At 37.8% G+C, this 12,849-nt stretch overlaps 2 protein-coding genes and 1 non-coding gene across 3 annotated transcripts; 1 reads left to right on the plus strand and 2 right to left on the minus strand.

Moving 5' to 3' along the window:
- Nucleotides 1-1,962: 1,962 nt before the first annotated feature.
- LOC120015306 (polyamine oxidase 1) lies at nt 1,963-5,927 on the plus strand. Its single transcript, XM_038867673.1, has 8 exons — nt 1,963-2,350; nt 2,446-2,577; nt 2,890-3,109; nt 3,400-3,546; nt 4,413-4,562; nt 4,837-5,091; nt 5,186-5,267; nt 5,354-5,927. The coding sequence occupies exons 1-8, from the start codon at nt 2,049-2,051 to the stop codon at nt 5,575-5,577; spliced, it is 1,512 nt and encodes a 503-aa protein (XP_038723601.1). The 5' UTR covers nt 1,963-2,048; the 3' UTR covers nt 5,578-5,927.
- Nucleotides 5,928-6,156: 229 nt separating this feature from the next.
- On the minus strand, nt 6,157-6,228 carry TRNAG-UCC. Its single transcript has one exon. It is a non-coding gene; the product is annotated as a tRNA-Gly (tRNA).
- A 733-nt stretch (nt 6,229-6,961) lies between these two features.
- On the minus strand, nt 6,962-12,427 carry LOC120014589 (RNA polymerase sigma factor sigD, chloroplastic). Its single transcript, XM_038866580.1, has 5 exons — nt 11,862-12,427; nt 10,335-10,565; nt 10,113-10,253; nt 8,372-8,575; nt 6,962-7,467 (listed from the first exon to the last, which is right to left on the minus strand). Exons 1-5 carry the CDS (start codon nt 12,309-12,311, stop codon nt 7,183-7,185), a joined length of 1,311 nt encoding a protein of 436 aa, XP_038722508.1. The 5' UTR covers nt 12,312-12,427; the 3' UTR covers nt 6,962-7,182.
- Nucleotides 12,428-12,849: the final 422 nt, after the last annotated feature.

A 12,849-nucleotide genomic window follows, 5' to 3' on the forward strand; every position in this document is an offset into this window, starting at 1 on the left:
TACCCTATCGACTACCACTTTTTATACATTTTTCCCCCCAATAAGAGCATATAACATAATTTGATAAAGGCTGTGTGTGGCGAGTGTGTGTGATGTGTGTTGACACTGTATCTATCACAGAATGTCCCACATTGATTGTGTGAGTCCTTCCTTTGCAGTAGATAAGCTTCTCCTACCACTTGACTTTTTGTCTGCGTCCTTCGTAGATGTCAAGTGTGTAGTATTGTCTTATCCTGTTATTGGTTGTAGTTGAAAAAATATGCAAAATAAAAAAAATAGTTAGCGTCACGGGGTTGCCTCTACAGGAAGAAACGATAATAATGATTTAAATTGAATTGGATAAGTTTCTCGTTTAAAAAACCTTACCTATGCGAAAGTGAAAATTACCAGTCTGACCTCCACCGCCCAAACCCCACGTCAATACTGGTCAAAAAGACGCATAAAGAGACGAACCAAAAGGAGAGCCTCGTAGCAACTTCTCAATTCCACATGAAAATCCAATTCCTTCTCAATTTGGAATATTAATGATTATAATGTTAGAATCCCACATCGTTTGATGTGAGGATATAGTATCCCTTAATAAGGTCAAGCGAGTCTAACTTATCAACTAGGCATTTTCCTAAGCTCAAGAGAGTTGGGCTTTGATTTATGGACTTCGGCCTTTAATAGCTGAGTTTGAAAAAAAATAAAATCGTACGGATCCCATGTATCTATGGGAACCAGACAACTCAAAACAAACAATATAATTGACAAGAATGGGGGTGTGGATTTACAACAATAATCAAAAAACTTCCTATGCGAACTTAAAATGCAAAAAACACACATCATGATTTGAAACATGTGAAACCTAAAAATAGTAGACCCCACTTGGCATGAGTGAATGATGAGTGAATGATACATAAAAACTTCCTATGCGAACTTAAAAGGTTAGAAGCCCAATAAGTTGGAGAATGGCAAGGCCATACCCGAAGTCTACTTGACTATTGCCAAAAGACGTGTAAACTCTTTAAGGGGATGGAATGATGAGATCTCACATCAATTAAGAAAGGAATGATGTGGGACCTAAAAGCAATGGGCCCCACTTGACATGAGAGTGCAGTAAAAAGAAAAAGAAGGCGAGAAGCTCAGTAAATTGGAGAATAGCAATGCTATACCCGAAGTCCACCTGGCTATTATTCAAAGACGTATAGACTCTACCTAAAAACAATAGACCCCACTTGGCGTGAGAAGTCCAATAAGTTGGAGAATGGCAAGGCCATACCCGAAGTCTACTTGACTATTGCCGGAAGACGTGTAAACTCTTTAAGGGGATGGAATGATGAGATCTCACATCAATTAAGAAAGGAATGATGTGGGACCTAAAGGCAATGGGCCCCACTTGGCATGAGAGTGCAGTAAAAAGAAAAAGAAGGCGAGAAGCCCAGTAAATTGGAGAATAGCAATGCTATATCCGAAGTCCACCTGACTATTGTTCAAAGACGTATAGACTCTTTAAGAAGGATGGAATGATGAGATCTTATATCAATTAAGAAAGAAATAAGCAGATAATATAATACTATCGTTGAGCTTGTGAACTACCTTAAATCTATTCACAGTCCAATCCAGCTTTACGTAAGGTATAAAGAGCTCCACCAGATTGCCTCTACATCAAGAAACGATAATATGATAGAATTGGATAGATTTATCATTTAAAAAAATTATAAAATGCCAATGTAAAATTACCAATCTGACCTCCACCGCCCGAACCCCGCGTCAATAGTGGTCCAAGTTGCAGAGACGCATAAAGAGCAAAAAGTGAACAAAAAGGAAAGCGTCGAAGGCTCGTAGCCACTTCGCAATACGACGGCTAGAACATCGAATTCGGATTCGGGTTCGGATTCCTTCTCAATTTGGAAAGCGACACCACAAATATTAATAATAAATTATAAAAAGGCTATATAAACCGCCTCCCGCTATTTCTGCTTCTTATATGCAACAAAACGCGAAGACCAACACAACCCACACCTCTCACGCACTTTCAGTTTTTTTTTTTTTCGAATTTTTCTTGCATGGAATCCCCTTCTCGCTCCTCCGTTATCATCGTCGGTGCTGGCGTCTCCGGAATCTCGGCTGCGAAGGTGCTGGCGGAGAATGGGATTGAGGACTTGGTGATTTTGGAGGCCACAGATCGCATAGGCGGAAGGATCCGTAAGGAGACTTTTACTGGCGTCTCCGTCGAGCTCGGAGCCGGATGGATCGCCGGCGTTGGCGGCAAAGAGTCCAATCCTGTTTGGGAGCTCGCCGCCAAGTCTGGCCTCCGTACTTGCTTCTCCGATTACAGCAATGCTCGCTACAACATCTACGATCGCAGGTCCCTAATCAAACGCTATTTCTTTCTAATCTTTAAAATTAATCTCATATATAATACAATTTAAATAAACCATAATTAGAGTTAATTAATTGCAGTGGGAAGATATTTCCAAGTGGAGTGGCGGCAGACTCTTACAAGAAGGCGGTGGAGTCCGCCATTGAGAAGCTGAGGATTGTCGACGCCAACCACCCCTTCTGTGACGCCACCGGTGTTCACGAACCGCCATGGTAAGTAAATTAAACGAAAGAAATTTTTTTGTCTTGTCTATAAAATTTGTTTTTGTCAGCCTGGCATCGTGGGCCCACCACCTCATGTGAAAGTTATACTTAGATTAGATGATATTCTAATGGCAGGTGTATTTGAATAATTATTTTTACGAAAATGATAAATATCTCAATATTTAATATTCTAATTGATGTTGAAGTTGGACTCACAAGACAAAGTGAATGATACATATGAAATTCTGTGCGTATAACTCACCAATTAAAATACCTGTTGCTGGGATGACTGTTAATTTTATTGCGTTGTTTGTTGTTTAGTTGCCCGAAGACACCAATTGAGTTGGCCATTGACTTCATACTACACGACTTTGAGATGGCGGAAGTGGAGCCGATATCCACATACTTGGAATTTGGGGAAAGAGAGTTTTTGGTGGCGGACGAGAGAGGATATGAACACTTGCTCTACAAGATGGCTCAGGAATTTCTTTTAACCTCCGAGGAGGGTCAAATCTCAGACAATCGTCTCAAACTTAGCAAGGTAACAAACAAACAAAACAAATGCAGATTTGATTTTCATTTTTTGTTCCTACTCAAAAGTCAAAGTCATTTCGTCTTTTTCTTTTAGCCAATCATGGGATGAAAACAAATGGGCACTTGAATTTTCCCCATTTAAACTGTGCACAGATTTTCTTGGTTTGACTTGTCAGCTTTTCTGATTTTGGCAGTTGTGAAATTAGTCAAAAATATTTATTAATTAATAGGTTAGTGGGGGTTGCAGACTGCAGTGCACACAATAATGGGTGATTAAAGATTATTATTTTGGGGCAGGTCGTGAGGGAAATACAACAGAGTAAAAACGACGGCGTTAGAGTGACAACAGAGGATGGTTGCATCTATGAAGCCAACTATGTGATTTTGTCTGCCAGCATTGGAGTTCTTCAAAGCAACCTCATTTCCTTTACACCTCCCTTGCCCGTACGTCTCCTCCTCTTCCTTTCACTCTATTTCTTGATTAATTAATTAATTGATGACACTCATTTCATATATTCATATATAGCTGTACGATTCTTCTTGAATAATGTTATGTCATTATATAATAAAATTATATAACTATATATAATAATGTATAGTTTCTTCTTCTTCTTCTTTTTTTTTGTATAGTTAGGAGTATTAAAACATGGCATTTGTTAGGTTTGTTAGGTGGTGTATTAAATATAAGAGGGGGACTATTGATGACAAAAGAGATGGGTCTTTTCAGTTTCCAAGGTGTCTTTTGCAGAAGCAAATACCATGGGTTGCCTTGACAGTCCACAGAATTTGTAACCCACCGGCTTACTGCAATTTCTATTCTTTTATTGCAAGTGATTCTTTTTTTATAGTAATTTTAATGAAACTCACCAGAACAGAACAGGTAATCGTGTTTACTAGAGATGAATAATAATTACCTATAGTTAAGGGTGGAGAAAAAGAAGGTTCTGGATCGGACAAAAACACATGTTTACGGAATATTTGCATGTCCGGACCTTAATTTAGATTGGATTTCGGATGTACTAAATTGATTAAATCCGGATTGGTTTATATCCGAATAAGTACATTGGATAAGATTTATGTGTTTGGACCCAAACCCGGTTTTAAACTAGACAAAAATTTTGTGTTTGGATCTGGATTTCAGACATATAACTTATGTCCAAACTTGATTTAATATGGATCGGACAAATTTGGTTATCCGGACGGTAGAGAGTTTTGACACCTCTACGTCTATGGTTAGTTTTATTTATTTGTTTATTTAATTTCAGTTTGTTTCCGCCTTAGCTAAATATGAAAATTTAATAATTCTACAGAGATGGAAAACAGAAGCTATTGACAATTGTGATGTGATGGTATACACAAAAATCTTCCTCAAGTTTCCATACAAGTTCTGGCCATCTGGATCTGAAAAGGAGTTCTTTATTTATGCTCATGAGAGAAGAGGTTTCTACACCTTTTGGCAGGTACTTTTTTTTTTGCCTCTTTCTTTTTTGTTATGTCGCATCTGGAACTCATTTTCAGTATTAAATGTCATGTTTCATCTGCATTAGAAAGTTAGAATGGTTATCTGTTCTGTCATGTTCGTATATGCAACTTGTGGCTTCTGTCTTATGTTTTTAATAACTTAATTTGTCTTATCAGATCAATAAAATACAGTGTGATTAAGACTTTCACTTTGTCTTGTTAATGGAACTTAATACCAAATTTTCAAACTCTAATACGTTTGAATGTCATCAGCACATGGAGAATGCATATCCTGGTTCAAACATCTTGGTTGTGACGTTGACGAATGGGGAATCGAAACGTGTCGAAGCACAACCAGATGAGGAGACAATGAAAGAAGCAATGGGGGTCCTCAGAGACATGTTTGGACCCAATATACCTAATGCCACTGATATACTTGTGCCTCGCTGGTGGAACAACCGGTTCCAGCGCGGTAGCTACAGCAACTACCCTATTGTCTCTAATAATCAACTTGTTCAAGATATTAAGGTAATGTTTCAGAATTACTCGTACCTGCATCTGCATGCATTTTTGTGTAGTTTGTTCGATGTTAATCTGACATTGGAGCTGCATTGTTGGTCAGGCTCCGGTTGGACGGATATTCTTTACTGGTGAGCACACCAGTGAAAGATTTAACGGTTATGTTCATGGCGGATACCTTGCAGGTGTGACTTAACATAGTTAATTGTGCTTCTTTAATTGTACAAGATGGTTTGATTTCATGAGATAATGGTTCGATCAATTTATGCAGGTATTGATACGAGTAAAGCTTTGCTTGGGGAAATGAGAACAGAGAAAACAGAGAAGGGAAGAAAATGTGAGAATCATAATTTTTTGCTAGAGCCATTGTTAGCATTGACAGGATCATTAACGTTGACACAGACAGAGGCAGTGTCAAACCTACACAAATTCGATATTTCTACACAGTTGTATTTGAGTGGCAAGCTTGTGCCAGTTCCGGAGCCAATCTTATGACTATATGAACCCATTGAAGAAACCCTGTTTAATGATGATGATGATTATGTGAGCAGTGAAAGACATGTGCAGTTGGGTTTGGAATCAAATTCGGTTCAAGCCCTCGCTGCCATCGGAAAGGGAAACTATGTGCCAAAGAGTGCAGGACTTCGCCCTTAAGAGATCGGAGTAACCACTGCTGGAGTTGTCGGGTTTTGAAATTTCAAATGGAATAGGGGGGGTTAGGAGTACATGTAGTTAGTTAGGGTCATGGGAGTAAAAACTGAAACCATGATTCTGGGATTGTTTGTTTGTAACTGTAATTGTACCTGTTCTTCATTCAATAAAGAAATTCCTTTATATTTAAGACAGCAAAATCCTCAAATGAAACTTAGATAGTCAAATTGAATTGAAATTCCATCACTTGTCGTCAATGAGGAGAAATCCCTTCCGCTTTAAGCTTTCCGGTGCCCCTTCAAGTCATGTAAAGTTGATGCCAAACATCTTGCTTTGTCCTTTTCAAGTACATTTTGCACTGTCCTTGGAGATTTGACATGATCAAGAAGAGCATTGAGGAAAGATGGATAAAAAAAGTACATATGCGTCTGCCGGGAGTCGAACCCGGGTCTATTGCTTGGAAGGCAATTATCCTAACCGTTGGACTACAGACGCCTTGTTGATTAAACAGGTGTACCCAACATCACAATTCATAGTGAGTTCAAGTAAAACACCATAAAATGCACGCTAATGGTACAACCAGAAGTATGATCAGAAGAAGGCGACCAAGTTAGTAGTTAGTAGGGATGTGATGTTATAGTGTGTCCTGTCCTGTGATTTAGTCAAGTTTACTTCATTCATTTTTATTTGTTGTTTTCATCTTCAACTTCTATGAAACTGCAACATCTATACAAAATATATATATATATGTACTTGTCTTCCCTTGACAACTTCAAAACTCTGCATATCCAAGTAATGATGAACAACACAATCCATCTTCCATTGCGGTTGCTATTAATACATTTTTCAGAGACCAAATAGAAATTAGTTGCTCCGCTGATTCTCAAGGAAATTCACTACTAAATGAGATTCAAGGATGCTTCGATCGAACTGGTATTTCAATACCATGCCGACGTCCTTCTTCCGGCTGCCCCCAGGATAGACTGATACAATTTCCTAGTCAAGTGGACGTGGTTGAAGATTGAGTGAATGAACTTTTTTATCCTTCTCCTCCTCTACCTAGAACCAAATAAGAATTCCAGTATTATAGCTATGGACTCTGTTTTCTCTTCTTGTTTTAACCATGGACTCTGTTTTTCTTCCTGTTTTAACTATGGACTCTGTTTTTCTAGTATTCAGTGTGTTGTTATGTAACACCACTTGTTCATACAAGCCCTACAGAGCAACAAAAGCAGAAGTTTTAGCTTAATAATACACAACAAATGTAGGTTTCTCATGCAACAATGCATAATTGGATACAACTTGTTGCAAAATAACTAGAAACAAGCCCGTCGTTGAACGAGCCAGGAATTCATCACCTTCGTTTCTGGGCCTTGTTCCGCTAAACACTAAATCAGGTGTTCCTCTGTACTTGTCTCCATCTTCCACTTCTGTGCAGCAGCTATGGAACTATATCCATACAACATATGTGTTAAGGTTTTCTGCAGTACTTGTCTGCTGTAATTTCCTTATTGCTTCGCCATTGATTTGTCGAACCCTCTCCCTTGACAACTTCAAAACTCTGCCTATCTCTTCACAAGACTGAGGGGTTTGTCCCTCTAGTCCAAACCGTAATCTCAATACGCGAGCTTCTCTTTCAGTGAGTGTCTGAAGAAGCTTCTCCAATTCTTGCTTCATTAGTTGCTTTCTTACCATATTCTCTGGCACGGTCTCATCCGGCCCTGGTATTATCTCCTGTTGCAGAAGAAAGAAATGTGCAAATCAAGGTCAGCTATTGGGGCTGAACAATCTTTCAAAATTTGAAAGAACTTCTGAAAGTAAAGAACAAGATTATCATCGACTAAATCACCAAGGAATTATTAGCCAAACCACAGCAATAAAGAGATTACTGAGTGCTTGTTAAGTCACTCAGGTTTCTTTTGTTTGTTTTCCTTGAAAGTTCATTCATTGTAGTTTTGCTTGCATACAAAATCGTCCCAAATCCAGCAGCCTCCTTTTTTTCCCCCTTTTTTCTCTTCCTTTTCCTAGCACAACACTGACATTATTATATTTTCACTACACTTTTTAGGAACCAAGTTCATTTTTTGAGAAAACATTTTCCTTCAAACCATCTCAAATATTAGAGAATTATCATTCACAACTGACAAGTTAAAAAGGAGGACATGTCTGATGCCAAATGTATTCCACTCTTGGGTTTTAAGGATGTATTCTCTCTCATAACGGGGTCTTCAAGGAAACTCCTTGCCATCATTTCCTTACAGCAATATGACCCCAACTACATAATTTGCAGTAGAGCCGATGCCATCCTTTCTAAGACTAGAATCCAAGTGTATATCCGTACTTCAGATTCGAATAGAGTAAATAATTTTGTCATGGAGCTATGAGGACTAACAATTTTGCCTCTAGTTTGGTAAATGATAAGGCTTCAACTGACATGACAACATTTAGTTCTTTGAACTGACAATACGATGGACATGAGAGAAATCATGACAGGTTTTTTCAAACAACGAAAAAAAGCTGTAAACATGTAGACTTTAGAAACCATGTAATGGCAAAAACTTCGTGCGCCCTATTCAAAATATGAGTGCAGGTACTGATATTGTCTTAGAACTAAAAGATCTAGATTCAAGATAAGAACCTGAAGTGTCATGCAGCCGCCTTCATTGGTAACACCTTGATCCAGAGAAATAGGATATTTCCTCCACTTGAAAGCCATCCCAACTGTAGAAACATCCATGTTAAGGATTTCAGCAATCTCATCAAAGGTAGGAGCGCGACGCAATCGTTCCCTCAAGACCCTGTTAGCTTCTGAAACTTTTGCCACCCTCGCACGCATGCCTTCCTACATGAGACAAACTAACCATGCATTCATTAATTACCAGCTTACCTCTTTAAAACTCATTTCTATTGTAAATCAAATTCGAGAAATAAAATAAATGACTATTTTCATTATAAAGTACACTATTATGGAAAACATCATCCACAATATCTGCCCATACTATCCAAATACTGAGTTTCTAGTATCATAAATGATGAACAAAAGTTCAAATTATAATCAAGAGATCAAATAAGATAGATAATAAGAAGAGAAAATGTCATCCTTCTAGGCCTAAATGGGATTATTGCGATGATGAAACAATGGTAAATGCTAAAGGTAATAAGTGGAACACCAGGGTGAGTAGTGGACAAAACACATTTTGTAGCTTTTCACTTTCAATTTCAGCAGATATTTTTGCCAAACTGAGTAAACTAAACCTAAGCCACAAGTCCAAAATTCATCATCCGAGCCTTTGTCCCAAAAGTTTGCGGTCGTCTACAACATGAGTATATGAGAAAATCAACGGGAATCCACTACGTGCATTCGTTTCCACCATTCATTTCTATCTAGGATCATACTTTCATCAATTCTTATTGAATTCATTTAATTTCTTATTACTTAAAGCAATGTATTTTTAGGTCTTGCTCTTCATTTCACACTCTCTCCTATACAAATTTTCTCGATTCTCCTCACCGCCATACTTCTATCTCTGCATCATACATATCCATACCATCTTTAACGGTTTCCTCACAACTTATCTTCAATTGGTGCTACTCCTACCTTAGATCTAATAATTTCATTTTTTACCTTATCTTCTATCCTGTGGCCACACATCAACGAAACATTCGCATTTATGCATTAGCCCTAACACTAGTTACGACCCCTGGTGCAAACCTATTGTGAATGAGAAACTCTCCTATAATTACACCATTAATCCTAGGACTAGTTACGGCTCCTTTATACATATCATTGATCATAGTAATATAACTAATCAAGACTCCTCTCTTTTCTTTTTTTTTTGGCATCAAAATTCCGAGTTTGATAAAACAAACGATGTTCCAAGATTGAAACATTGCAACGATATCATCCTTCGACAATTCAATTACCCATACAACAACTAAAAGAACTGTCACAAAATAAAAATCTCAAATACGGGGAATGGAAACAAAATCATCATTATTGCAGCTTGAGAATAGAAACAGGTAAAGCATAATTACGCCTTCAGACGTCCATAGGTTTTCTGTTTCTCTTGAGTTGTCTGGAAGCGGCCATGTCCGAACTTCGATGAGGTGTCATCTCTTTTCTAAGATCCACCACATTACTTTCCTAGGCACCCTATCATATGCTTTTTCCAAGTCTGTAAATACTAAATGAAGTTCTTTTTCCTTCTATTTATATTTTTCTTAAAGTCCCGTTAAAAAACATATCGCCTCCACAAGTCCAAAAGATGTCCAATAAAAATTACATTATCTTCTGCCAAGGGAAATTACATGTTAGAACTAGTTAATTTAAGGGTTATACTTGCATAGAACATAAAAAATTTATCAATGCAGGTTCTCACCGGTAATCTGACAATTCTGGACTTGTTTTCTATGGCTCTGATAATAGCTTGCTTGATCCACCAGTAAACATATGTTGATAGCTTACATCCTCTACCTGGATCAAATTTCTTCACCCCTCGGAGAAGGCCAATGCTTCCCTCCTGATCAAAACAATCATATTTCAGCAGGATGAAAGAGGCATCATTAAATAATGAACCTGGATAAGTTATCGAAATTATAACCTGAATGAGGTCTTGGAGGCTTAATCCTTTGCCTTGGTAGCACTTGGCAATGGAGGTAACAAGTCTTCGGTAACTGCGAGTAATCTTATCTTGCGACTCCCTGCCTTTACAGAACACCTTATCTAGACTTGTCCTACTCATTCCTACCGCCTTGACCAATTGAATTGGTGTGAGCTCATGTTCTTGAGCATCTGAAATTCTTCTTCTTGTTGCTTCTAGCCTTGCTTCTTCCTGTGAAATTGCAAGACCTTCATTCGGTTTCTAAATGGTAACAACTACTGAACTCTAGCAAGAAGAAAAACCAGGAACGTGCACATGAATATTAAAATATATTCCATATTTGAGATCTCTATACGGTACAGAAGTGCAATATTCTGAAATCTGTTTCTGTTCTTAGGATGGTCCATAGCTTCCTCCATGACCTGAAGTGTTCGTGTGTCCATTCATGGTCCATAGTCCAAGATCAAGGAGAGTTTATACACAAAAGTTAAGATGCTTTACAATAAAACAAACAATCATAGGATAATGTTACCATTTTCAGAAGTTATGCAAGTATAACTGCGGACACAATAATATTAATCACAATATCTTTTTTGTTAGCGGTCGTGAAAGATATTTCACCAATCTTCAATATGGACAGCAGTGACAACATTGTGTGGGACATGCTTAAAAAATTACTTCAAAGGTATTGACCTCTTAGAGCACATTCATAGTGCAACATTATGTGAGGTTATTAAGCATCTGAAATATCGCTAAAATGAATCTTACTATAAGCATTAGCATCATTTAGCCCATTTATCTGCTAAGTTGCTGTTTTAACTTTTAAGATCACTATTTCAAAACCATGATGGCATCAAAGCAAGGCTTATACCGTTATATGTGAAAAATATTAGATGAACAATTTGATGGAAAAATTGACAACAGTACGTCAAGTAGAAAAAACAGAATTGATGGAATGAGAAATCAAGAAGCCAGAAAGAACTTATTTTTAGTCATATCTTCTCACTGACAGGTTTTCCATAAGGTATCAAAGCTAGTGGTTAGATTTGGGTAAGCAATAGCACATACAGGACATAAATTATGGTGGCAGCATATTTTCTTACACTGAAACAGTTAACAAGAGTGACTTGAAAAAAATACAACCATAATTCGGAAATACAAACAGAATTATTTACATTTAATACAAAAAAAGAGACCATATGAGGCATCTAAAAGGAACTTATTCTTGGCAGTTTCCATTGGAAAACCCTAATCTTCATTCATACAATTGGGCAGATATTCTTCAGTTAAATATCGCATCAAACTCCCACCCGGATTCGGGATTAACCCAGACATTGGGTTAATCAAGGCATTTGAAAATTCCCACAAAAGTAGAAGAGCGGAAAAAAATAAAATAAAGGCAGCCACTTTCATGTTCGTTCTTCACTAAATTTTGGTATCAAACAATCCATTGCAGAATTTTCCAAATCATCGAAAACCCAGAAACATCATAGCAGAATTTTATCTCCAATAAAAGAAGAAATATACCTGGAGGCACATACAACACTCTGCCTCCTCTTTGGGACTTAAAACTCCGTAATTCACAGGCCAGGAATAAATTATCTTCTCGCATTCACTCCCCTTCTTTTCCTCCTCTACCTCCAAAAACTCACACCCTTTTCTCCGTTTTCTCCTCCTCTTCCTCCTTGCCTCCACCCCACAACTCGCGCCCTCTCCGCCGATCACGGAAGCCAATGACATGGCCACTCTCGTTGCCTCATTAGCCAGCATCATTGCCTCTGCTTCCGCTGCTGCTATGATGGTGGTTGTTTCAGTGGGGACTAAATTCATACTAAACTTGGGAGAAGAAAAAGAAGGAAGGGGAGGAGATGGAGGGGAGAGGGATGAAGGTGGTAGAGAAAGGGTAGGTTTGAAGGATGGAATGCTTAGTGAGTAAGAGGTCGGAGATGAATTGCAAATGGTGGCGGTCATGGCCATGGAATTGTTGAGCCAAGTGTTCTTTGTGAGTTGGATTGGGTGGAGAGATCACTTGGCTATTATAAACACACAGTTTTCGGCGTTAAATCGTAAGATCTTCCCTCGAGAGAGATCGAGATTCCATTTCTACCCATTATAAATATCAAAACAATGAGTGTTTTTTTGGGCATAAATAAAGGGATGGCCAAATTCCGGATAACCGAATTTGGGCGATGCAAATTAAATCAAGTTTATATATAAATTATGTTATATTTTGGGTCTAAATACAAAAATTTTATCGGTTTAAAACTGGATACGGATCTAAAAATAGAAATATTTTCGATTTATTTGTCCGGACCCTAATCCGAATTAAATTATTATTTGATTTATTTATATGAATTTCAACCAATCAGGATATGCTCAATTAAATACTTTCGAAATCCAATCTAAATTAAGATCCGAATATGTAAATATTTCCTAAACACTTCTTCTTGTCTGACCCGGAACCAACCAATTGTATGCTACCTTAATAATCCTTATCGGCTTAAAAAAGTTTATA

The sequence above is a fragment of the Tripterygium wilfordii genome, chromosome 14 (assembly GCF_013401445.1).
Source record: "Tripterygium wilfordii isolate XIE 37 chromosome 14, ASM1340144v1, whole genome shotgun sequence".
NCBI lineage: Eukaryota > Viridiplantae > Streptophyta > Magnoliopsida > Celastrales > Celastraceae > Tripterygium > Tripterygium wilfordii.